Genomic DNA, 26,362 nt, shown 5'->3' on the forward strand with positions numbered 1-26,362 from the left:
GCTTATATAGAAGTATTTCCATAAAAGTGCTTTCATAAAAGTGCTTATATAGTACTTCCATAAAAGTGCTTTTGTAAAAGTGTTTTATAAAAGTGCTTTTGTAAAAGTACTTCCGTAAAAGTGCTTTCGTAAAAGTGATTTTATAAAAGTACTGTAAAATTTCTTTTGTAAAAGTGATTTCATTAAAGTGCTTTCGAAAAAGTACTTTTCATAAAATTACTTTTACAAAAGTGCTTTTGTAAGTGTTTTTATAAAAGTGCTTCCATAAAATCAAAAGTGATTTTATGCCGATTTCAATTTTGATCGATTTCAAATTGGACAAGGTTTTGACCTCATGATCGGATTATTGAAAATTAGGTTTAGGTCCAATTCAGACCAATAAGAACATCGACCATTTTATTTTGGATTGGCCCAATCCAATAAATATAATGGGCTGTCCAAATCCAATTTGATAAGGTTTGGATCATATTAGATCCAACCCAAAACTAGTCTATTGACACCCCCTACCCACTGCAGATGACCAGCTTTCAACTGCCCACAATGTTGATTGCAGGGATACCAGCTATAGCCCATGTCTTTTTATGGTTGTCGGTAGCAAAATAAGCAGCAGTAGATTTCTCATCATCACGCAACATGGAATGAGCATCCGTGTAGTTAACCCAACCAAGTAGTCCTCCTCATCACTCTCAGTCTCAGTGGAACCCACGACCGGCTCAACCGAGGAGTTGAGAGCCAATGGAGATCCACAACATGCAAAGGCGTTGGGGAACTCAAAAGGAAAGAAAGGCCCAGTCTCAAAGGCAAAGCCCTTGTTACTGTTATTATAGTTGGTCTTATTATCCATGAGTATGTCGTTGTCATTGAGAAACTGAGAAGGAAGTCAGAACTTGCTGTCGTCCAAGTCCTTTGCCATCATAGAAGGACTGAAAGTAGGGCTGATCATTTCTAACCCAGTCCGCATAAGTCGGGCCCGGGCCCGGACTCATATCAGGCCCACAAATTTTAGGGTTGAGCTTGGGCTTAATACTTCAAGTCCGGGCTGGCCCGCATGTATTTAAATTTATACATTTTGTGTATAATGTATACATGCGTATACATGTTATTTTACATTATATTATATGTTTTATATATAAATATTATAACATAACATATATAATTTATATTATATGTAATATTTTATATTATATAATGTATAAAATAAGTTTATATGCATGTTATGTCATTTAATATATAGATATGTAATGTTTTATATATGAGTGACATTGGCCCGGAATTAGGCCCAACCCGGCCTGGGCCGGTATAGACCTGGGCTAGGACTTATGTTTTAGGCATGGAACCCTGGGCTAGGTTAGGCCTGGGCCTATTCTATAGCCCTTATCATAAGTACAAAGCCTGGCCCGGCCCATGATCACCCCTACCTGAAAGGGAGGAGATAGAGATTGAAAATCACAAAAAAGTCGAGATAGGTTTTGATGGCATGAGTGATGGTGGTTGATGTGTCGAAGATTTAGGTGGTGTTTGGAACCATGGGCATTTATTGAATAAATGTTGCCATATAGGCACCACTTCAACATTTCCCTCATTATGTGGATCCATATGCATAGAGACTTGCAAAAGCAAGCATTGATTTATGTGTGTGCCTATCGTTTGGGGAAGCTTCATTTTAGCACTTCTCCCAACGGGTAGGCGTTTATTCACTATTTTGCTGATGTGGTGCCTAATGGTGCCTAAGTGTCAATAAATGAATTCATTATTGTTTTCCTCGATTTTGTAGACAAATCAAATAAAATGTTTAGTGAATAAACACCCGTGGTTCTAACACATACTTAATAATAACCAAGTTGGGTTTGTTGGGTTTTGTATGCCTAGGGCCCCACTTCAAAAGAGAGGGAAAAAATACAAGTAAAAGGAAAGGTGTGTGCGTGCGTGCATGCACGCGCACGTGAGAGAGAGAGAGAGAGAGAGAGTAGGCCAGAGCCGAACCACCACACTCACCATAGAGAATGGAGATGGTAGAAGACAAATAACTGTGGGCCCGTTTGGCAAGTCTTTTTGAGAAGATCTTCTCGTAGCTCTAACAGTCAATAGACGCATTGAGCTTTTGACATAAGATCTAGGTAGCCCGAAGACCATTTGGTAGATGCACGTTTTTCCGTGCGCTGTTCCAAGTCTTTCCGCACGAGATTAAAACGTGAAAGACGTGAAAAACTTCATTTGGAGCTTCCCGAAATCAACCCAAAATGGGCTTCGTACGTCTTTTCGGTGCTGCGTCTTTTGGTGGCTAGATCTTTCATGTGCCAAATGGGAATAGACTGATTTTCGGTCTTCCCAGCTTGTAAACAGTTGAAAGACTGCACAAAAAAACACGCCAAACAATGCATATGTTAAGGATTCCAAAGTCTTCTAAAGGGGAGGGGATAGTTTGGACTTTGGATTTCGTAAAAAAGATGAGACTTGAAAGAGAGAGAAGGGAGAGTTAATTATGTTTTAATTGTAGTTTTAGCTTAAACAATTTAACTCTAACAAAGCATAAAAGAGAGATTAATCGAATAAAGGTAATTTTGACATTTTAAAATAGTTTTAGTGATGCCCTGACAATTAGTTAGGGGCAATTTCGTAACTTTATGTGTTTACCATTTGAGTCAGTGATAAAAGGGAGGTCAGAGGTTGAGAGTAAAGGAGAGAGATTTTTATGATTGTTAAAAACTTTAGGAAAGGTTTTTGTATCGTACCCTATAAAATAATAAAAACGATTACTAAATACCTAATTAATTAATTAATAATGTTATTGAGGTTGGTTTTCCCATTATTTTCGCTTTTGAGGTTGGTACCCTATAAAATAAGATTTTCACCCTTTTTTTCGAGCTTGCATCCTGTGAACCCATGGGTTCATGGGAAGCGTGGACCCTCCAATAAGTGGCATACACGTCACATCATTAGTATTAATTAATAACAAACTATTGGGGTTTTGCCGTTGGCATTCATTTGGTTGGTTGAACCGGCCACTATCAGACAAAAAAGCCAAAACCCCTTACATTCGGCTGGTTGAAGCTTCTAAGACAATTTTGAATTTTCCCTTCCCTTTCACATTCGGATTCACCTCCCACAGTCCCACCCTCTCTCATCCGAACCTTATCCCATTACCAGATCACCGGCGACTAACATCAACCGACATCCGATGGCAAGAAATCAACCGACGTTTGATGATAAATTCCTTTAATTTCTTCTTCTTCTTCTTTCTCTTTCCTCCTCCTCTTCTTCTTGTGTTCTCATTATTCTTTTTTATTTTTATGTTCTCTCAGTGATTACGTTGGGCTTTGTGTTTTATGTGCTCTCCATGATCACGTTGAGCACTGTTTGGCATCCATCATTTGGACGGATTATCTCACCCTCAAAATTAGTGGAGAATTCAAGTTGTATCCTCTTCAATTGTTCCTTACGATTTTCCTGAGATTGCATTTTCTCTTTATTCCCCACTGGGCTTTAAGCCAGCTTTAGCTCGATATTCTTCACCTGGAGTATTATGAACATGACCATTAACTTCAATTTTAGGTGATGAGTGTTTCATAGGAGTTTGTTCTTGCTCAAGAGGCCTACATTCTATTCTTTGCAAGGAAGGGTTCACCCTGGTTTTCAAGTTTAATGGAAACACTGAAGTCATGCATGGACACAAACAGTCCTACCTCCCCAAAGTCTGTTCTAGATGACTAGATGTAGAGAGGTTGTGTATTCCACTTCTTCTCAAGGAAAATAATTGTGGAGAGGCCAATGAAAATGGTTTGCACAAATGATCCCATTCCACTTCCTCTCAAGGAAAACAATGAAATTGATTTGCACAAATTATTAGAATCATGGTGGTAACTGATGGCATTTCTTAGAGTGTGGCATGACTAAGTTGAAACTGTGAGAAAGAAGATACGAGATTGATCTACCCTGATTAATTAACAAAGGGATGATTTAAAAGCTCCAAAATTTCTTGAAGGAAGTCTATGTTGATGATCGCATTTGCAAATTTGCAACATAACACTAAATTCTGGGCCGTTTTTGTTGTGTGCAATCTCATCTAGTAATTCACAAGGCAAAACAAGTTTAGAGCAAATCTACGAGAATGGGAAATTGGGATCTGATTCCTAAGCCTTCGGCTTACAAAGTAAAAGTGCACAGAATACTCTGATAAAATAGGATAAAAGAACACTGTAACACTATTCCCAATGCCCATGTTTGTTTATCAGTCATAAATTTAGAATTATCAGAATGCATCCACCACAAAGACGGTATAGGAATTGTTCAGCGACCCTTGCGCTCAATTCTACAATATAAATAATAAAACTAAGGCGCAAGTCTAAACTCTAAAGCATTATATTATAGCGGAGGAATGCCAGGAAATTTGAATGAACTCGATCCATATAACACAAGACTGATTATCTCAAAAACACCTTACTAGTCTAACATAAATAAAGGCAATACCTGTCTCGTGCCAAAATGGGATGGAACAAGATGCAAACTGTAAGAGATTGCATTTCCCCATTTTAAATACAAACTAGTAACATATAAGAGCGGAAAGGTTTTTGTATTTCACTTAAAATAACAACCCACAAGGCAGACAAATTAAAATCTTATTTTTCTCTCTGAAAGAATTTCCACTCTTTTAACATTCACTACATTTTGATACTTGTAACAAGTTTTTCGAACATTCCTGAACTTGCTCATGCTAGTATCTTAATGATGATGATGGCAATAACAATTACAACTCATTCATTATAGGATTCTATCTAGAATATCTGATATAAAGCTAGAAGCCAAAGAAGTGAGCTTCGTCCTTGTCTCTCCTGCAATATTAACCAATTAGGCAACAACTTGCCTTACTCAAGTTGAAGGTGTCCCACCTGGCGATCTAGGCGCGACCTGGCGGTCTGGCACAGGCGCCGACCTGGCAACCTGCGAGACGTGCTCGTCGACAAATTTGTCATGCATATTCTAACACTCTCACGATCCTTGGAAGTTGGCCCACGTGTTGAACGATTCGGAAGGTGGTCAACGTGCATGGCAGTTACCTTAGGGAATCTCGGACCACTTAGACGACTTTTCAGAAATCTCGAATATGGTGCATGAAGCCCATGCTAAACAATGCCTATATAAAGGCACCAACCCCAATGACATGAGGGGGCAAGTAAGCATATTCTAGCTCTCATACTTTGTGATTTTTATCTCGTAGTCTACTATGAGAGTACTGACTTAAGCATCGGAGCAACCTCACCGAGTTAGCCACCCCAGGTCCTCTGACATTGATTCCTTGCAGGTCTCTAAAGAACTATGAAGCTCAACAATCAATCCAGCTCGGCCCTCTGGTCAGCTCAACAACTAATAGGCAGCTCGACCCTTTGGTAAGCTCGGCAACTAATAGACAACTCGACCTTCTGGTCTACTCGGCACCTAATCTGCCCCCAACTCGGCCTGGTCAGCTCGACATCCAGGTCCTCATCCAACAAAAGTTCACTTCGGCCTCTGAGTCATCGACCACTTGGAAGAAGACCAAATGACGAGGTACTTAGCACAAAAAATTGATTCATCAATTGGCGCCATCTGTGGGAAACACTACAAAAAGCTAAGTTCTCATCATCTGAAAGACTAAATCCTCCTCTTCCAAAAAGCTAAGTTCTCACATTTTAGAAACTAAAAGCTCTCACTTTCTAGTTTTCATTTTTTATGAACTCAAAGACTATGCAGGAAGTTGATGGCCAACAAACTAAGCAGCTCTACCAACTTTATTTCAACTCGGATAAAGCCTCATCAGTCCTCTTCGTGAGGTACCCTCTACAAAGATGAGCTCTTCGTGGCTTTCGCGGGAATAGGCAGCCAACAGACTGCATGGATGCCCCTTCCGGTTGAACGTTCCAAGGCTCCCGTGCGAGCTGGTGACCTAAAGTCAGTAGTGTTGCCATCGTAGGTCGAGCTCCTAGTAGCTTCTTGTAGAAGTGGGTAACTGACGTCACTAACGAGGCTGATGTAGCGTAGCTATAGCTCTAAGGTGCCGAGCTGATAAAAGACCTCGACACCACATAAGACCCAGTCGCCTCTTCGGCATGGACAAAATCAAAGATCAAGGAGAGTGGACTACGAGTCGCTCCCAGAGCCTAAGGGCTAAAGTGTCGAACTGGCAAAGACTTCGGCACCACATAAGACCCAGTCGCCTCTTTGGCATGGGCAAAATCAAGGGTAAGGTAAGGAGAGTAGACTGCGAGTCTCTCCTAGAGCTTAAGGAATTGAATTGACGCTTATGAGCTCATCGAATTACTCATTTTAGGCCAAAAAGAACAATCTACTCCCTTTGCCGAGTTACTTTCAGCTCGGGAGTGGGGGGCAAATGATGAGGGCGGATTTGGCCCTCCAATGATATTGTGACACATGGCACATCGGAACAACTAGGTGACACTTAGAACCAATTAGGCAACAACTTGCCTTAGCCAAGTTGAAGGTGTCCCACCTGGCGGTCTGGCCCAGGCGTGAACTGGCGGCCTAGCACAGGTGCCGACCTGGCGGCCTGGCACAGGCGCCGACCTGGCGACCTGCGAGACGTGCTCGTCGAAAAATTCGGCATGCATATCCTAACACTCCCACGATCCTTGGAAGTTGGCTCACATGCCGAACGATCCGGAGGGTGGTCAACGTGCATGGCGGTTACCTTAGGGAATCTTGGACCACTTAGACGACTTCTCAGAAATCTCGGATATGGTGCGTGAAGCCCACGCTAAACAATGCCTATATAAAGGCACCAACCCCAATGACATGAGGGGGCAAGTAAGCATATTCTAGCTCTCATACTTAGTGATTTTTAGCTCGTAGTCTACTATGAGAGTATTGACTTAAGCATCAGAGCGACCTCGCTGGGTTAGCCACCCCGGGTCCTCTGACATTGATTCTTTGCAGGTCTCTAAAGAACTACGTAACTCAACAATCAATCTAACTCATCACCAGGCAGCTCGGCTCTCTGGTCAGTTCGACAACTAATAGGCAGTTCAGCCCTCTAGTAAGCTCAACAACTAATAGGCAGCTCAACCTTCTGGTCAACTCGACACCTAATCTACCCCCAGTTCGGCCTAGTCAGATCGGCATCCAGGTCCTCATCCAGCAAAAGTTCACTTCGGCCTCTGAATCATCGGCCACTTAAAAGCAAACCAAATGATGAGATACTTAACACAAAAAAATTGATTCATCAGTTTGTTCAATAACCGACCTACAATGAACTCTAAGTGAACCCATGGGTTCACAGGATGCGAGCTCTTTTTTTTCCTCATCTCATCTTTTTCCCATCCTTCCAAAATCTATCCTAAAACCAAACGCAGCCTTAATTTGGCATCCCTACTCCGAACCCGAACTCCTCGTATTCTGCCGAAAAGGCGAAGGCTCGGTAATGTCTAACGTCTAGCATGTAACTCGAAGACTGGACTCTGGGACTGCTGCGGTGCTGCAGGCGCAATCCAAATCCGAAACGAAGAAGGTAAACTGCCACCTCCCGGCGACCGGTTACACCCAAGGAACAGGTGAGTCCTTCTTCTTCTACTTCTTCGCAAGGGTTCATATTTTTTCTTTCTGTGGAGAGATTCGTTCTTCATTTTTCAAATAATTTTTAATCAAGTTACAGTATTTTATCGCTTAAAGGTTCATATTTTGCTGACTTTTACATAGAATTAGGCATTTAGCTACGCTAATTATATTATATATAATCCAAAATAGAAAAAAATTATCCTTTCAGTTCACAAAACGGTTTGAGAAGTACGCTAAATCTAACTGGACTGCAAATACCAAGTCGAGTGGCTAGTTGAGTTTGTCCCTGTGGAACTTCTTTCATGGATTTCAGTAGGAAATAGAAATATGGGTTAATTCGAATACCAAGTCCAAAATATTGGTTAGTTTTTTAAATCAACAGAATACGATGTCAAAAGACGATCAATTTGAGCCTGATATCGTACATTTTCTGAGCATCTACGTTGACATTATAGTTTCAATGTACAGTTACAAGTTGCAAATCAATTTTAATAAACCCAATTTTGTTAACCAAAAAGGGAAAGTAATAAACCCTATTTGGGAGATCGATAAGAGCGCAAAATGGGGGAACAGAACGGCATCAGGTTAGTCTTGTTCTATCAAGTTCATACTTCTGATTAGAGCCACTTACTGAAATTTTGAAATTCCATTTTTGTAGCTCACCTCATTTCCTCATTTATTCGGTTTTTTTTTTTTTGTGCTTTGATTTAATGGTCTATGTCTGCAACTGAAGTCTGAGCTATAGAGGTTGGCATATGATCCTGTCTGAGTTTTCATAAATTGACTTAAACATGCCCTAAGTTTTTGAAAAAGACTTATATACCTTGTGACTTTTTTATCCTCGATTATCTTTCAAATTTTCAAAATATGTCCTTAAATTTTCAAACTCATGTAATGTGGCAGTGCTGGCTGAAATTTTGTTCATTTCTCTATCCATGACTTCATCTTATCTCTAACTCAGAGAGGGCGAAGAAACATGCTAGTGTTAGTATCTTACATTGTAAGATGCATTCTTCTGGGCAAGAGGGATGGGGCTTGAAAGTTGAAACAATCCCTTCTCTTTCAACCCATCAAATCCAGAATATCAAATGGAACGAATTCACTTTTCAATTTCCCTCCCCCCCCGCTCTCTATCTCTCTCTCTCTCTTCTCTCTTATTTCTTCACCAGTATTTAGTGTTGTTTCCTGCCCAAAAGGGAAAAATAGGATTTTAGGAATTTTAAATAAGTCCACATGCGAAGTTTCATTGAAGGAGGGTCTCTTTAAGCCCCTTGGGTCAGCCCACAATGTATATTTAAGTTCTTTTGGAAAAACTAAGGGTACGTTTAAGTCAATTTATGAAAACTTAAGGTATGTTGTCTTTAATCCTTTTTTTCTTTTGGTTCAAAATAGTTTCTTGCAAACATATAATGGAGTTTTTTCCTGCTTTTTTAACAGGCTTTCAAAAGGCCTGTTTTGATTTTTGTAATGATTTGTGGAGAGTGGGAAAAAGAGAGAGAGAGAGAAAGAGAAGAAAAAGAGAGGTACGATTGAGAGAAAAAGCATACTACTAGCTGCCGCCAGTCTTCTATTTATATTAACTTAATAAAGGAATAGAAATTATAAGTATGCCTCTGGCAGCACACCCTAGAACAAAAAATAATAAGAAAAAAAAGACAAGTAACTAACTGACAGTATCCTAAGAAGTCAGCTTACTAACAACAACTATAAAGTAACAATTAAATAAGCCTTACAACACTCCCCCTCAAGTTGGGCTGAATATGTCTATCATGCCCAACTTGTCACATAACTCATTGTGCCGTGAGCATGGAAGCCCCTTTGTGAGAACATCAACAAGTTGTTCCTTGGAGTTGACATAGGGAATGCAAATTTCCCTTTTTTCCAATTTTTCCCTTATAAAGTGTTTGTCCACCTCAATGTGCTTGGTCCTCTCATGTAGGACAGGGTTGCTGGCGATGTGTATTGCAGTTTTGTTGTCACAGTACATAGGACTATGAATAACAACTCCAAGCTCCCCTAGAAGATTCTTTAGCCAAAGGACTTCAGTCACCCCATGTGCCATAGCTCTATATTAAGCTTCAGCGCTTGACCTTGCTACCACACTTAGTTTCTTGCTTTTCCAGGTCACCAGATTTTCTCTCACAAATGTGCAATACTCACTAGTGGACTTTCTGTCATCCACAACTCCTGCCCAATCAGCATCTGTAAAGACTTTCACCTTTAGGTGATTGTGTTTACTGAATAGTAGGCCTGTTCCGGGATATTTTTTCAAGTATCTAAGAACTCTCTCTGTTGCCTCCATGTGTGGTTTCTTAGGAGAGTGCATGAACTGGCTTAGGACCCCAACGGAATAGGCAATGTCTGGACGGGTCATGGACAAATAAATCAACTTTCCCACTAACATTTGGAACTGTTTCACATCTTTCAGAGGTTCACCAACAGAGTCACCTAACTTGTGGTCTACATCCATAGGAGTATCTGCCGGCCTTGCACCTAATTTGCCTGTATCCTGTAATAGATCAATGGTGTATTTCCTTTGAGAGACAAAAATACCATTTTCTGAGCGAGTAACTTCAATCCCAAGGAAATACTTCAGGGGGCCTAGATCTTTCACTTCAAATTTAGATGCAAGGAATTGTTTCAAGTTCTATATCTCTGAGCTCCAACTTCCTGTAATGATGATATCATCCACATATACTATCAATACAACAACCTGTTCTTGACATCTCTTCACAAAGAGTGTATGATCATACTGACATTGTTTGAAACCCATCTGTTGAACTGCCATAAAGAGACTTTCGCAGTTTGCACACCTTATTTTCACTCCCCTTGGCACAAAATCCAGGGGGTTGAACCATGTATACTTCCTCCTCTAAGTCACCATTCAGAAAAGCATTCTTTATGTCTAGTTGATGCAATTCCCAGTCAAGATTAGCAGCTAAGGACAGGAGAACCCTAATTGAGTTCATCTTAGCCACTGGGGCAAAAGTCTCATCATAGTCAACCCCGTATACTTGTGTGTATCCTTTGGCTACTAATCTTGCTTTGTACCTTTCAACTGTTCCATCCGCCTTGTACTTAACCGTGAACACCCATTTACACCCCATAGGGTCTTTCCCCTTTGGAAAATCCACCAACTCCCAAGTCTGATTTTTGTGAAGAGCATTAATCTCTTCCTTCATGGCATCAGTCTATTTAGGGCATTTTAAGGCTTCTGCAACATTTCTGGGAACAGGGATGCAATCAACTGCAGATAGGAAGGCTCGATATGAGGGGGAAATGTGATCATAGGAGACAAAATGGGTAATGAGGTGTTTGGTAGTGCATGACCTGACTCCCTTTTGTTGGGCAATAGGAATGTCAAGGTCATCCACAATAGGAGCAGGGTTAGGGGGTGGACTTACCTCCTGGGAGTCTAATGGTGTCGGTTGCTCAGTGTTTGGCTGCTCCATATCTCTACCACACCACTGATCTCTACGACGTGTACGTTGGAAGACACGGAAGGGAGTAAGGTCCAGAATAGAAGGAAGAGATACCTGAACCTGCTTCTCTTCTTCCACACTACGACTCTCCCCCTGAGGAGGAGAAGGGAAGAATGGCTTAGACTCAAAGGACACATCCATAGATACAAAAACCTTACGACTAATTGGATCAAAGCACCAATACCCTTTTTGAGAGGAGGGATACCCCAGAAAGACACAAGGAGTGGACCGAGGGTCTAACTTACCTCGGGATGGAGACAAATCATTGACAAAGGCACAGGAACCAAAGACTCTCATGGGGATGGAAAATAAAGGAGACTGAGGGTACAATAACTGATGAGGGGTCATGTAGTTCAGCACTTTGGAGGGCATGCGATTGATGACATAAGCAGTTGCAAGTATAGCATCCACCCAAAACCTTTTTGGAACATTCATGTGTAACATTATCCCGCGAGTTACCTCAAGGAGGTGTCTGTTTTTCCTTTCTGCAACACCATTTTGTTGTGGTGTTCTGGCACATGAGCTCCTATGAATAGATCCATGGGAGGCAAAGAACTCATTGAGCTCCCCATGGAAGTATTCCTTTGCATTATCGGATTGGAAGATCTGTATTTCAACATGGAACTACGTAAACACCATCCTCTGGAAGTCTTTCACTATCTTTGAAACTTCGTCTCTACTACGCATAGGAATTACCTATGTATAGCGAATCATTGATCAATGTGATAAAGTACTTATATCCGCCCTCAGAGATTACATTGGTAGGCCTCCATACATCAGAATACACAACATGAAAAGGAACATTTGATCTTTTATTACTTGAGTGAAAAGTTGTTCTACATTGTTTGCTCAACTAACACGTTTGACACATGAACTCTGACACTGAACATGACTTAAATAAAACTGGAAACAAATATTTTATTATTTCGAAAGAAGCATGACCTAAACGACTATGCCACAAAAAAATTGACTCTTATTTGACTGACTATGTGACTCTGAGGATGACACCGAGAGACCAGCTTTGTTGTCGAGAATGTAGAGACCATCCACTAGGCTTCCTCTACCAATCGTCCTCCTAGAAGTTAGGTCTTGAAAAACACATGAGTCAGCAAAAAAGGTTACACTACAGTTCAAGGAGCTTGGAATGCTATTAATTGAAAGCAAATTTATAGGAAGTTGAGGGACACGCAATACACAATTCAGGTTAAGGCCATGGGGAAGAGATATTGATCATTGGCCTGCAATGGAGGAAAAAGAACCATCTGCAAGTCTCACTCTATCCCTTTCTGACAAAAGGCTATAAGACTGAAACAAGTTTGACTTACCGGTCATGTGGTTGGAGGCCCCTGAGTCAATGATCCAAGGGGAATCCATAGGAGTGACATGGAATGTAGAAGCCATATTACCTGAAGTAGATGCAAATGAAGTAGAGGGAGTACCAGTGACTGAGCTGTCCATTTGTCGCAAAGCCCTACTATAAGATTCCAGGTGCTCTCTGAAGGAATTCATTATATCTTCCTTGGGGTCAGAATTATTAGGGTGGTCCTGGGTACTACCGGCAACCTGAGTATCTTGGGTTGCCACATGTGTTGTGTTCATTTTCTTTTGACCTTGATCTTTACCCTGTTCTTGATTCTTTGCTGCCCACTTGAGTTTCCCGTGGATGTTCCAACAAGTGTCACGTGTATGTCGTGAACGCCGACAGTGGGTACAGAACAACTTATCTTTATCATCAGTCTTCTTAGTGTCACTTTTCTTTCCCGTGGAGTTATTATTCATTGCAGCCAAAGCAACTTGTTGCTCCCTCTCAGCTGTAACCATTACATTCCGCCTGCTTTCTTCCGATTGAAAAGGGAGTATACCTCGTGAATCGTAGGCAACTCTTTGCTTCCTAGGATCTGTACCCTCAATGGTTCATATGCAGGGTTCAGTCCCAACAAGAAAGCAAACACACGTTGTTGAGAGACCAGCTTCCTGTAGGCCTTAGCATCATCATCATGTTTCCACTCTATAGCCTGATAATGATCCAATTCTTTCCATATGGAGGTAAGGGCTGAATAGTATGAAGACAAACTACGGTTTCCCTGTTTACATGTTAAAGATTCAGCTTGTAACTGGTAAACCTTGGCATATTGCCTTTGCTCAGAATAGGTAGTTCTGGCTTGTTCCCAGATCTCACTAGCGGTGTCTGCCCACATAAAGTTCTTCTTCACATAAGGTTCCATGACTGCGATGAGCCAAGACATCACCATACTGTTTTCTTGGTCCCACCTATCATGTTCAGCCGTCTCACCCTTGGTTCTTTCACCCTTCCATTAATGTAACCAGCTTTACCCCTTGCTGTTACATAGAGTTTTACGCTCTTAGTCCACTCCAGGTAGTTCAGACCATTTAAAGGGGTAATTGGCATGGGAAAAACCATGTTTTCACCTCCCATGTCCGCTGTGTTGTGGGTTGGTGTAGCCCCCGATGAATTTGATTCATAATTTGCCATCGGATACTACTGAAAAACAATCCAAACACCACCCAACTACACAACAGCCACAATCAGAATACCAACCCTCAAGGAATTTACTTCTAGGATGTGAGCAAGAGAACAAAAAACACTGCTGAGAACAACTCTGAGAAGGTTCAGTCAACACAACCAGTCATTAAACGAGCCCGGTAATCAGTTCAACACCACCAAGACAAACATTACTATCAGTCTGACTGTAGTTCATACAATCTAACCATCCAACATCCAAACAAATACCTATATAACCAAGGAATGAGCCCTACACACCATCGGCCAAAGAAGACTGAAACAAAAAACACACCTGTTCAGCACTTGTACAAAGGTGCTAACCTGAACTTGACTTCACAGCATCGAACAGAGGAGGAAGGGAGTCTGTACCAGCATCGTCCTTCTCTGACTAGGGTTTTCTTGGTATTACGACCAAGGAAAAAACCACAGAAACTGCCGCTAGAAAACTGCTAGGGTTTCCACAGAATCTGCCGCCAGAAAACTGCTAGGGTTTCCCTATCTTCCACGTCCAAAACTTTTAAAGAAGGAAACCTTGCTCAAAACAGGAGGGATCATAGGTCTTTTACAGCCCAGAAAACCTGCTCTGATACCATGTAATGATGTGGAGAGTGGGAGAGAGAGAAAGAGAAGAAAAAGAGAGGTACGATTGAGAGAAAAAGCATACTACTGGCTGCCACCAGTCTTCTATTTATATTAACTTAATAAAGGAATGGAAATTACAAGTATGCCCCTGGTGGCACACCCTAGAACAAAAAATAATTAGAAAAAAAGACAAGTAACTAACTGACAGTATCCTAAGAAGTCAGCCTACTAACAGCAGCTATAAAGTAACAATTAAATAAGCCTTACAACAATTTTTTTTTGCAAAACCATTTTTCTGACCAGATTTTGGTTTCTCCAACGTGAAAAGTACAGAAAGCCCATTAGAAGCACTTCTAAAGTCCCAAGTAAAGATCAAGTGGGATTTGCACTCATGACCAACTCCACATACCACATTCCACATTCTGTTCTCCATAAGTCCATATTTGGATTCTGTTGGTGTTGGTGATTCTGCTTCTCTAGTTCACGGATGAAAAGGAACTTTTAGATTTAAAAGACTTTCCTCCCATAACTTATTAATGAAAGAAGGCAAGAGGATAGCATGTGGCAGTTTATTAATGAAAGAAGGTAGTTCAAATGGCTACTCCAGGTAATGGAAGTCAGATTAAAATGGGCCAAAAGAAGTGCAAATTCCTTTGCAGATGTATTGGTCCAGCAGGGAGCGGTAAGAGCTCAAATGTTCTGGGCTACCTTGTAATTTTTTCTGTTTTATTTTGGGGGAGAGTTAAGAGAGTTTACCTCTTCCTGCTCCTTTAACTATTTCACTTTCTTCTCATTAATATATTGATTTCTGTTTTTGATGAAAAAAAACATGCAAGTGTGATAGAGAATAGATGAGGTTCAAAGGAAATATGGATCTCTTTTATTGGCATTGGTGCATTCTCTTAGTTGCTATGCGTACTGCTCCTGCCACTTTTTTTTTTTTTTATGTTTTTAATTATCTTGGGAGTTGGGGTGGTAGGTTATAAATACTACCATTTTTTCCAGGAAAATTTCTATTGGGGAATCTTCATACTTAGACATTTGTGGTTTGAAAGGCAGTGTAGGACAAGGATGAGACTTATTCAAGTTTTTTTTTTTTTTTTTGAGAGAGATGTATAAAATGTATTAACTGAGAAACATGTATACAAGTATGGTCCTCTATACAGTAGTATTTTATACAAAAAAACTCCTTTAACGACCCCCAAAAAATTTACATTCAAAACAGAGGACGAGAAATCATCAGGACTGAAGCATGAAAGAATTGGCATCCAAGTTCTCAACATGCCAACCGCCGAGTTGATAACCGCCTCCTCTGTACTCGATTTCTGTTCAAAAATTCTACTATTCCTTTCAGACCAAATTGCCCACAGCACAGCTAAAGGAACCACCTCCCAGCAAGCTTTCCCTCTCTTGGACATTCCTTAAATCCTCCACCCAGCTAACAGGATCTTCACAGAGATTGGCAAGCACCCAATTGCTGGAACAGAATTTCTGAAATGGTTCCAGACTGTATAAGAAAAGCTACAATGAAGGAAGAGATGATCCACTGTTTCCTAATGGGCTTGACAAAGGGAACAATTCAAGTTTGCTAGGTTAGCTCCTTTTCTGACCAGCAGATCCTTGGTTAAGCATTCCCAGGCCACAACCCAAGCAAAAAATTTCACCTTTGAGGGAGCTGCATTTCCCCAAATTTCTTTATAAGGAAATAAATGCATTATCCTCCTCATTCACCAAAGTATAACAAAAAGAACTGATTTGAGAACTCCCCTGATTTGCTCCATCTTCACTGCCTTGGGTCTTGATCATGCACCTTGACTTGTTGACTGTTCGAAAGAGATATCAGCTCTGCAACAGACTGAACCTCCCAGTCAAAAAAATTCCTTCTAAAAGCCAGATTCCAAGCACTGGAAGATTCATCAGCGTGATAGCACTCAGCCACTGTAATTTCTTTGTTACCAGACAAAACAAACAAATCAGGGAATTTGTCCTTCAATGCCAGCTCATCATACCACGAGTCAAGCCAGATCTTATTCTCGTTCCATTGCCTAAGAGAAGATTTATCCCTTTTGAGAAGGCTGGGAATGCTTTACAGATTCCCCTCCACAGTGCACTTCCAAAGGGCATGATGGAATCCCTTGCATCCCAGCCATTATCATTCAAGCCACATATCTCTGCTATCACCTCCCTCCATAACTCATTAGGATTTGAGCCAAATCTCCAGATCATCTACCTAGAAGAGCCTAGTTGAACCTTTTAACTTATTCCAAGCCCTTCATTTTCCATTGGCCTGCATATTAGATCCCAGCTCACCATATGAGACTTATTCAAGTATTTTGATAAGTCTTCTTCTGGTCAATGAAAATGGTGAGTTTTCTAAATGAATATGATCTGAATAAACTCTGTTTGGTGTCTTTTGGACTTATGGGGGTTCAAAGTTTTGGAGGGGGACTTGTATGGATGTTTTTGTACATTGTACCTTGATGTATCCCATGGCCATATATCCATCAATTTTGAAAAGTGAGACAAACTTATTAGAAAGCAAAGCCAGGGATATCTATAAATCTGGGACAAAATCCCAGAGTTACTTCATGTTACACCATGACATGGAACTCAAGTTTCACAATATAAGAGACTGAAAAGTTGCGGTTATGCAAATGATATACATCATTGTAATTAAGAAATTACCATCAAGACATAAAACATGGGCTAGTGCCTAGATCTATTGCATGGCTGACAATGGATTTAAGGTGCATCGGCTTCTTGTTAAGATGGGATGGAAGAGCAAAATAAATATCATCTAAATGAACTAGATAGTATTCTGGGTTGCAGATTTGGTTAATGAAGTCCTAGGTTTCTGTTTGGAAATTCTCAAGGCTATACCCCTGGATGGTGATGATCCCATTCATTTCCTTTTGCAAATCCAATATCTGCATAATGAAGCTTTGCGAAGTTACCTTACATGCTAACTTATTGCTACGAGAAGACAAACATGTTCCTTCCCCATGTTGAAATGGTAGACAAACTTTGTGTTAAGAAAGCAATCAAGAATCCATGACACTGTAGCTGCTAATCTTATGGTATGTAGAATATGCTATCTGTATTTTGTTTCTTTTTTATTTTTTTTATTCAAGTGTGCAATGTGCAATGTATACTGTGTTTATATGCCATTCTTTGTTGTTTCCTTCTTACCAGTAATGGAAATTCATATGCCATTTATTAAAAAAGTAAATAACACTCCCCACATTCTATAACCAGTATCTTCATTTGCTGACCTTGGGATCCACCTGAACAAGCAGTTCAAGTTGGAATCCAGGTACCTCACTTCACAAATGAGATGTCTTAGGGGCCAAGGGCCTTCCAGCCTTTGATAGAAACAAGACAATAAACATTGTTTCTTTCGGGGGGGGGGGTTGGAATTCCTTTTTTTTTTATTTTTATGATAAATGATGAAATTTTGTTAAGACTGAAAAAACATTACATCAAAATATTACAAGACAATCATCCCAACAGAGGTGCGGTCATGTCTCTAACCATTGGACAATTATTGTCATGACTCTAACCAGCCATTTGAATCTTTTCATAGATTCCCTGTACTTCCAAATTACTGTTTCCAGTTCCTTCAGCCACCCTACTATCAATTTAGAGTCACCTTCAATTAACAGTCTGTCATAATTTAGATCTCTAGCAATCTGTACTCCTTGCAAGACTGCTTGGAACCCAGCAAAACTGAATCCCCTATTCCAACAAGACCTGAGAATACAGCAGCAATATGCCCTTCGTTATTTCTGAACACTTCTCCTATGCCAGCCAGACTTGGGTTTCCTAGACTGCTACAATCAAAATTCAGTTTGATAAAAGCTGATAAAAAAAAAACCAGTTTGATAAAACCTTCTTCTGGGGGTTTCCAAGCTACAACCTGTTTGTCACTTACAGTAGAACTCCACATCATCAAAGGAGAAGTCTGGGTTCCCTAGACTTTGTTTTTGCTTTCAATTTCTGTTTATCAATTGAAAAAAAAATCAATCAACATTTGATAATCACCTTGGATCAATAGTACTCTTCAACCTGAGGAATAGGCTGGTCTAAAACCCTGTATAAGACTACAAGTGCAAGAAGTTTAACCCTCAAAGATGTTCCTTCTACTGGGATACAATAGCTGAGTCATTATGTTTATTATTAAGAGGAATTCCTTCCCCACTCCATTGCCTCACCAAAAAAAAAAAAAAAGGAAAAAGAAAGAAAGAAAGAAAGAAAGAAAGGAAAAACTAGTTCTTTGGGGTAGAGAATATAGTGCTATTTCAAGGGCTCAAATTATGTATTGTTTGGGCAATAAAGGTGAGGAAGGATTCTTTGGTTGCCATTGGCTTATCATGAGATGATTCTGACATTCCTTGGATTTTGAGAAACCTCCGGTAGAGTGAGTGGTATTGGGGAATTCCCAATTCCCATCTCTGAGTAGTTATTTTTTTATTGGTTCCTTTCTGGTTTTGAGTTGTTGCTGACAGGAGAGAGCAAGAGAGAAGACATCAATTTCTGTTTTAGGGAGAATGAATTCATTGTATTCACAATAGTGATTGGAAAAAGCTTGTTCAGTGATTCTATCATGATATTTTCAACTAGGTGATTGTCATGTATATAGTCAGGATGACATCTGATCATGTTCTGCCATTGAAGCTAAGCATGGTGGTGGATTTTTGCTATTCCATCCTTTTGGCTTTTGCTGCAATATCTGAACATTGTTTGACTTGGTCTCGTTAATTGGCATGTATTGTTTTCCTCCAGGTCATCAAGGGATACAGTGTCATGATGATTGAAATTCTTGAACCAGTTAACAAAACACAGTAGTTGTTAGTAATGGTATTGGTGCCTCAGCAAGAGCAGAAGGACCTATCTCATATTTTGGTTCCTGATGGTTTAGGTCAAGGTTTAAAGTATTGATACTTATCGTCTCTCTCTTGCGTTCTCACGTGCTCACGTGCTCACTTGCTTATTTTCTGTTTCTTCAATGGCGGAAGCTCCACAAGGCCTTCGAATTCTTCTACACCAACATCAGAAAGAGCGAGCACCTGTTCACATTTCCAGTCATGCTGAGAGGGATCGAGTTCTTGAAATATTCAGAAGTGCAATACTTCAACCTGGACCACCTGCAAATTTTGCTCTCCAAACAGTGCAAGATGCTATAAAACCTCAGAGGCAAACAGTTTTAGTCCAAGAAGAGAATCAATCATTGGAAAATGCTATCCGGACTTTACTTCAAGAACTGGTGTCTTCTGCAGTTCAGTCAGGGGAACGAATAATGCAGTATGGGCAATCAATGGATATGGAGGAGACACAGGGTCAGATACCAAGGCTTCTTGACGTTGTGCTGTATCTTTGTGAGAGAGGCCATGTTGAAGGTGGTATGATATTCCAGCTGTTAGAAGATCTGACAGAAATGTCAACAATGAGAGATTGCAAAGAAGTATTTGGTTATATAGAAAGTAAACAAGACATCTTGGGGAAGCAAGAGCTATTCGGTCGGGGGAAGCTTGTGATGCTGAGGACATGCAATCAGCTTCTTCGTCGTCTTTCAAAGGCAAACGATGTGGTGTTTTGTGGACGAATTCTTATGTTTTTGGCTCATTTCTTCCCATTATCAGAACGTTCAGCTGTCAATATAAAGGGAGTTTTTAATACCTCAAATGAAACCAAATATGAAAAGGATGCTCCTGATGGCACTTCTATTGATTTCAATTTTTACAAGACCTTTTGGAGTTTACAGGAGCATTTTTGTAACCCTGCTGCCACAACTCTAGCTCCTACCAAGTGGCAGAAATTTGTGTCCAACTTAATGGTTGTATTGGATACATTTGAGGGTCAGCCTTTGAGTGATGATGATGGAAACACAAACAATCTTGAAGAACAAGAATCATCAAATTTCAGCATAAAGTATCTTACAAGCAGTAAATTGATGGGTTTAGAGTTGAAAGATCCAAGTTTCCGACGCCACATTCTCCTTCAATGCCTTATATTGTTTGACTACTTAAAGGCCCCTGGGAAAAATGATAAGGATGTGCCATCTGAAAGCATGAAAGAGGAGATCAAGTCTTGTGAAGAGCGTGTTAAGAAGCTTCTTGAATTGATTCCTCCTAAAGGGAAGGAGTTTCTATACTGCATTGAGCATATATTAGAACGAGAAAAGAATTGGTTTTGGTGGAAACGTGATGGTTGCCCCCCATTTGAAAAGCAACCGGCAGAAAAAAAAATGGGCCAAGATGGATTGAGAAAACGTAGGCCACGGTGGAGGTTGGGAAATAAAGAACTCCATCACTTGTGGAAGTGGGCAGAAACGAACCCAGATGCTCTGACTGATTCTCAACGTGTTCGGATCCCGCCAGTTATGGAATATTGGAAACATTTGGCTGAAGATATGGATATATCTGCTGGTATTGAAGCTGAATATCACCACAAGAACAACCGGGTCTATTGCTGGAAAGGCCTCCGATTTTCTGCTCGACAAGACCTTGAAGGATTTTCCCGATTTACTGAATATGGCATTGAAGGGGTTGTGCCCCCAGAACTTCTTCCACCAGAAGTTCGCTCCAAGTATCACACCAAACCTAATGAAAGGTCTAAACGTGCTAAAAAGGAAGAAGAGATGAAAGGTGCTGCTCAACAAGTGGAAGATAATCAGATCACAACCCCTGCAACTGATATCGATGGTGGAGTTGGAACTGAATTTGAGGATGCAGCAGCACCAATGGAAACTGATGCGACTGTTATCAATATCCCTAACAGCGGAGCAGCAACACCAGATGAGAATCAGAAGCAGAGCCCTGACACAGATGTAGTTCCGGAGGCAGGACATTTGGAAGTAGAAGTGGAAGCAGAGGCTGAGACAGGGATAGCAGATGGAGAGACAGATGCAGAGGCTGATTGACTTGTTTTTTCTTATTCCTCTGTTCCTTCTATTTTGGTTTTTCCTTATTCTGATGATTAACTTGTTTTACTTTCATTCTGATGATTGACATGTTTGTATTTTCATCAACCATCTTGTTGTTCCTTTTCTTTACAAATATGTAAAGTTAAAGGATTTTTGATACGTTATTTGTCTTGGTTGTGTTAAGCTGAAATTTCTTTTCTAGAGCTTTAGTTGCTATCTGGCTTTTCCCTATGGTTTTTGTTATGGGCCCATGGAAATAGGATCTTGTCACGGGTCGGTCCACGAGGAAAACCTCTTGTTTTCCCTTATTCCTCCCTGCTCTTGATGAACTTATCTTGGCACCCTAATGGTGATTTGTCCAAGAGATCATCTAACTCTCCTTGCTCTTTTTCTTGACTGAAATTTTCGATATCTTTATTGAATAATATCAGCTCCTTAAATAGGAGATTACAAGAGGTAGAATCATACTTTTAGGAGGATTCCTTGCTAATCTACTACTCTATCCTGTTAAACTGATAAGATAAGACTGAACTGATAAGATAAGATAAGACTTCCTTAATCTATCCTATTGAACTGATAAGATAAGATAAGAACTGTAATTAAATAAGATAAGACTCCCTACTAATCCATACTACTGAACTGATAAGATAAGATAAGAACTGTAATTAAATAAGATAAGACTCCCTACTAATCCATACTACTGAACTGATAAGATAAGAACACTGAATAGATAAGACTCCTACTAATCCTTACTACTGAAAGCAGATAAGGCAAGAATACTGAATAGATAAGATAGGATGAAAACACTAAATTACTGCTACTACTGCACTAAATTACTGCGTTGCTGCCGGCGTCCACATCAGTTTTTCTATCCTGTCCACCCTTGTTGGAATGAGTTTGGGCTCTTTTCTGAGTTGAAAGTTAGTGTTAGTAATCTAAAGTAACATGTGGGGTGTCCATTGTGAAACCTATATCATGGTTTAGTTTAGTGCACTCTCTCAGTTGCTACGGCTACTGCTCCTGCCTTCTTTTCTGATGCTTTTAATTATTTTGGAGAGTTGGGGTGGTAGGCTATAAATACTACTTTTTTTCCTAGGAAAATCTCTATTGGGGATCTTCCTACTTGGACATTTGTAGTTTGAAAGGCAGTGTAGAACGAGACTTGTTTAGGTTCGAAAGTACTTGGATAACTCTTTATCTGGACGGTGAAAATAGTGAGTTTGCTAACTTATTGCTATGAGAAGACAAACATGTTCCCTTTCCACATTGAAATGATAGACAAACTTTGTGTTATCAAATTACTAAAAAAATAAAAGAAAAATAGCCCAAGAGCTGTGATGGATTTTGGGTCTAATAAAAGGAAGCCTCATATGGCTTCTAATTCAAGGCCTCTTCCCAAAAATAGAGTTAACAGACATTTTTTTTTAATTTAAAAGAAAAGTATGTGCATTACATTAAAGGGGAAAATTACTCGAGTGTCTAAACTATGGCGCTTTAATAATATTTTAGAAAAGTAAAAGAGTTTTGAGAAAGTCCCCCCCACCCCCCCCCCCAAAAAAAAAAAAAAGAAAAAGCAAAGTTTATCATTTGAAAATTAATGGTAAATTGTTGAAACCTTCTTTGAAGTTTCTGGTTATTGCTGAAGTCTCCCCTAAAGTTTGGTAATTGCAAATACCTCCCCTAAAAAGTAAGAGTTTTGAGAAAATTCCCCCCCCCAAAAAAAAAGAAAAGCAAAGTTTATCATTTGAAAATTAATGGTAAATTGTTGAAACCTTCTCTAAAGTTTTTGGTTGTTGCTGAAATCTCCCCTAAAGTTTGGTAATTTCTAACACCTCCCCTGAAACCACCCCTAAAGTTTGACCTTCATATCAATTGCTTAAAGTAAAGCTGCAATTTTAAATTTTTTTTTTTTATAAAGTTTGTATTTTTGTATGTAGAAACTAATTCAATAGTAACTGCATGGGTATTTTAGACATTTTTATGACTCCTTTTAGAGGATTCCTGTTTTACTTGCAACTGTATAAAAAGTTCAGGGGAGGTTTTAGCAACAGTCCAAAACTTAAGGTATTTACTCAAAAATTAATATAACATCAAATGCATTCTTGTGACTCAGAGAGAAAACTTCAGGCCTAGTCTCAATCAATATGTGATTGAGCTGGAAATGCTATCCCAAAGCTTCAAGTGAGAAACGCCCAAAATATACTAAACAATATTAGTAGAAACAAATGACAAGAACAAAGTGAACCTGAATCACCCTTCAAGGTAGCGAAAAGTTTCTTATTAGGGGTGCAACTTGGGCCTATAATCAAAAAATCAATGCGACAATGTTACTACGTTAGCTTGGGTGGGTTGAAGGTTGATTTATGGCAAGGGTTGAAAAATATGAACTCACTTAACCAGGTTAAAGGTCGAAGCGTCAGGTAATTGTAAGAAAAAAAAAAAAAAGAGAATATGGACCAGAACCAATAATATGTTTGAAGGTAGGGGTGTCAATTGGACCGGATTTGGTCCAATCCAATATGAGTCCATTACAAATGGATCAGGTCCAATTCATCAGATAGATACTTTGAACAATTTTAGACCACTCCTGGACCATTTAATCTGTTCAAATTGGTTTTAATTTAGATTTGTTCCAATCCAAACCATCACACCTGCGTTATTATATATTGGTTAAATATTCAGGTCGAATCTAATCCAATAAATACTTTGGACCTCTACTTGATGGTCCAGTGGCTGAGACCTTAACTTTGGCTGGGGCTGAGGCTGATGAAGGAAGAAAGAAAGGGGAGAAAATTGGTCTGATCGATTTCTAAAGCATTGATGTTAGATGGTTTGATGGAAATAAGAAGAGAAGAGCATACCTTGGCAACCGCCGGGGAGATACGGAATATTCCCTTCGTAACCTTTGTTGTAACTGCAGCGATATCCAGGACTTTCGTCTGAGTCGACGTCATAACAGTAACTATTCTCTCGGCAGGCGAAGGTCGACAAGTTTCTTCGAGCTTCTTCACAGGTCTGGTTCACTATAACCCAATCAAGAACCACAGGGATATCGGTACTTCTAGCAGCGAAGCTGGTGCCTGCAGCTAGGTCGGATGCCTTGAACCTATAACGCTCTTGCTCAGCCAGATGACACAGTTGAGTGGTTGCTCATGCTGCCGGCAATTATGGCGAACCTCTGTAGGCCCTTCGGAATGGTGGTCTGACAACAACCCTCCCCTGAGCATGCCCCGTCGATCAAGTCCCCTCTTTCTTGGCAGACTGACATGCACCCGCTCGTGAAGCCTCCCATGGACCCTCGGATTAAGCCATAGGCGTCACACTCAATTACTATTAACCTATTTGCAGTGTGTGAGATGGTGTAAGGGGTGCCCTCCAAATCGGTTCTATGAGCACCTGAGACTGGTGCTTCATCATAACAGTTGAAAGCTAGAACCTTATTTACGCGGACATGATTCAGTGATATTTCCAGGACCTCATTGTCAGTGGTGCCCAAGAAGGGTTTAGGGGGATCATAGGAAGTGTTGCAGTTGATGTGGTGTAATGGGCTAATGGAACAACCCTCTCCCATGCCGAATGGGTAGGGAATGCTTATGTTGCCACATTGGGCTTGGCATCCAAGCTTTGTCTCTGCTGATGCTGCCCAGACCAGTGTGAGGCATGAGAGATGGAGCAGGAGATGGGGCACCATGGTTTTCTCTCCTTGCTGGTGTTTTGTTTGGGTTCACAAGTCTCCACCCAGAAAGAGCTCAAATTTAAAAGTGGGTGGGTGGGTGGTTTGACTTTCCCAGAGGAAGTACTTTTTCAGTTTAGAGTTTAGACTCGAGTGAATGAGGGCTCCCCATCAAACATGTATCCTAAAATATTCTCATTTGGCTCTTCCAGGAAGTCAGAAATATTTTCATAACTTGGCATATCCTAAAATGTTGAAAAGGACAGTTAGATCAAGCATGATTTAGCTGGGGATGGTCTATGCTCTAGACTAGTCGTTTAATTCCTCCATTTCATTGAAAATTAATCAGAAGATGAGTTCTTGGATTACATTGAATGTCAAACAAGGATTGTTTCATTGGTTATTTTAGAAAATCAAGTCATCAACTTGATAGAGTTGCTTATTGACATTATTTTTCCGGTTTTCCCCACTGTCCATCTCATATATAATTGATTCTTTCTCTCAAACTGTTCTTTGCAGTATAAATCTGAACCGGATACAAATTTGCTTCTATTTATTAGTAACTATGATTTACACTCCTACAATGTCTACCTTCCCAGTATCTGATCAATAACCTTTTTCCTACCTTCATTTTCTATATATAAAGTCGGAATCGCTTCATTTTACTTCTCACTAACAATTAGTAAGATACAGTCAAATTTTAAGCAAAATTAAACCAGAATTTGCAGTCATCCTTTTTCCACTGCCATGCATTCACATTATCAATGCAAATGAAATCTGCACTGCAGGGGAAAAAAGGTTGAAAACATTGTGGTACCTGAACCGCCGCCTTAGGTGTTGGGTGTGGCTAAACTGGTGATTGCTTGACCACCGGCTTAGATCTTTCTTTTTTTTCATTTTTATTTATACCAGGTCGATAGCTAAACCGGCGGACATGACCGCCGGCATAAACCATATACCCAATACAGCAAAACCATTTGATAAAAATCAATTTAAAACGAAATCTATTAATTCAAAGATTATATATTAAAATATCCAAAAGACATTGTTCAAATACAATAGCTAATTGACATATAAATAGTACAAGAACTTAAAAAATAATCAAATTCTCTAATAATGCAGCACATCCTCCAATGCAAATCCACTTAACATATTGGTTGAACCTGCAAATCAAAACATATAAATATTAGAATGATACTCAAGTATTTTAACTATAAAGATAGGAATAGTATAATCTTCCCCCAGCTCTTTTCAGCCATGTAAGAAGGGCTGGGGAATAGTATAATCTTGGATATTTCTTCAAACTACATGTAATGTAAGAAGGGCAAACAACATCAAAGGTGGGCAGATTCAGTCCTCGCAAAACTGTGTTCACACCGTTCACACAGCCCTTTTCAGCCATGAATTGGGAACATCTCCATATTTTTATCTTTTTATTTATGGGGAGATATTTCTAATACACAGATGAAAATGGTTGTAAGAACGAGTGTGAGCACCAAATCCAATTTCACATCAAAGATGGACTCAAAGCATTTGGGTCACTGGACTAGCTTCTTATGATCCTTGGTTTTCTTTAGTTGTGGCATGAAGTAGGTGGTTGGCCACCTGGAGTTAAAATCAGTGTTTTGAGCATA

General features: G+C 40.0%; 1 protein-coding gene across 1 annotated transcript; it reads left to right on the forward strand.

Annotated features, from left to right (window-relative positions):
• The first annotated feature begins 7,250 nt into the window (after positions 1-7,250).
• Positions 7,251-21,271, forward strand: LOC148864552 (THO complex subunit 1-like). The gene is made up of 2 exons (XM_088977115.1): positions 7,251-7,541; positions 18,916-21,271. Exon 2 carries the CDS (start codon positions 19,139-19,141, stop codon positions 21,050-21,052), a length of 1,914 nt encoding a protein of 637 aa, XP_088833241.1. The 5' UTR covers positions 7,251-7,541; positions 18,916-19,138; the 3' UTR covers positions 21,053-21,271.
• Positions 21,272-26,362: the final 5,091 nt, after the last annotated feature.

This window comes from Nelumbo lutea, chromosome 3 (genome assembly GCF_056320005.1).
Source record: "Nelumbo lutea isolate HS-2025 chromosome 3, American lotus-T2T, whole genome shotgun sequence".
NCBI classification, from domain to species: domain Eukaryota; kingdom Viridiplantae; phylum Streptophyta; class Magnoliopsida; order Proteales; family Nelumbonaceae; genus Nelumbo; species Nelumbo lutea.

Excerpts from the sequence above, each read along its gene's own strand:
- LOC148864552 (XM_088977115.1), top strand. The coding sequence starts at position 19,139 with ATGGCGGAAGCTCCACAAGGCCTTCGAATTCTTCTACACCAACATCAG.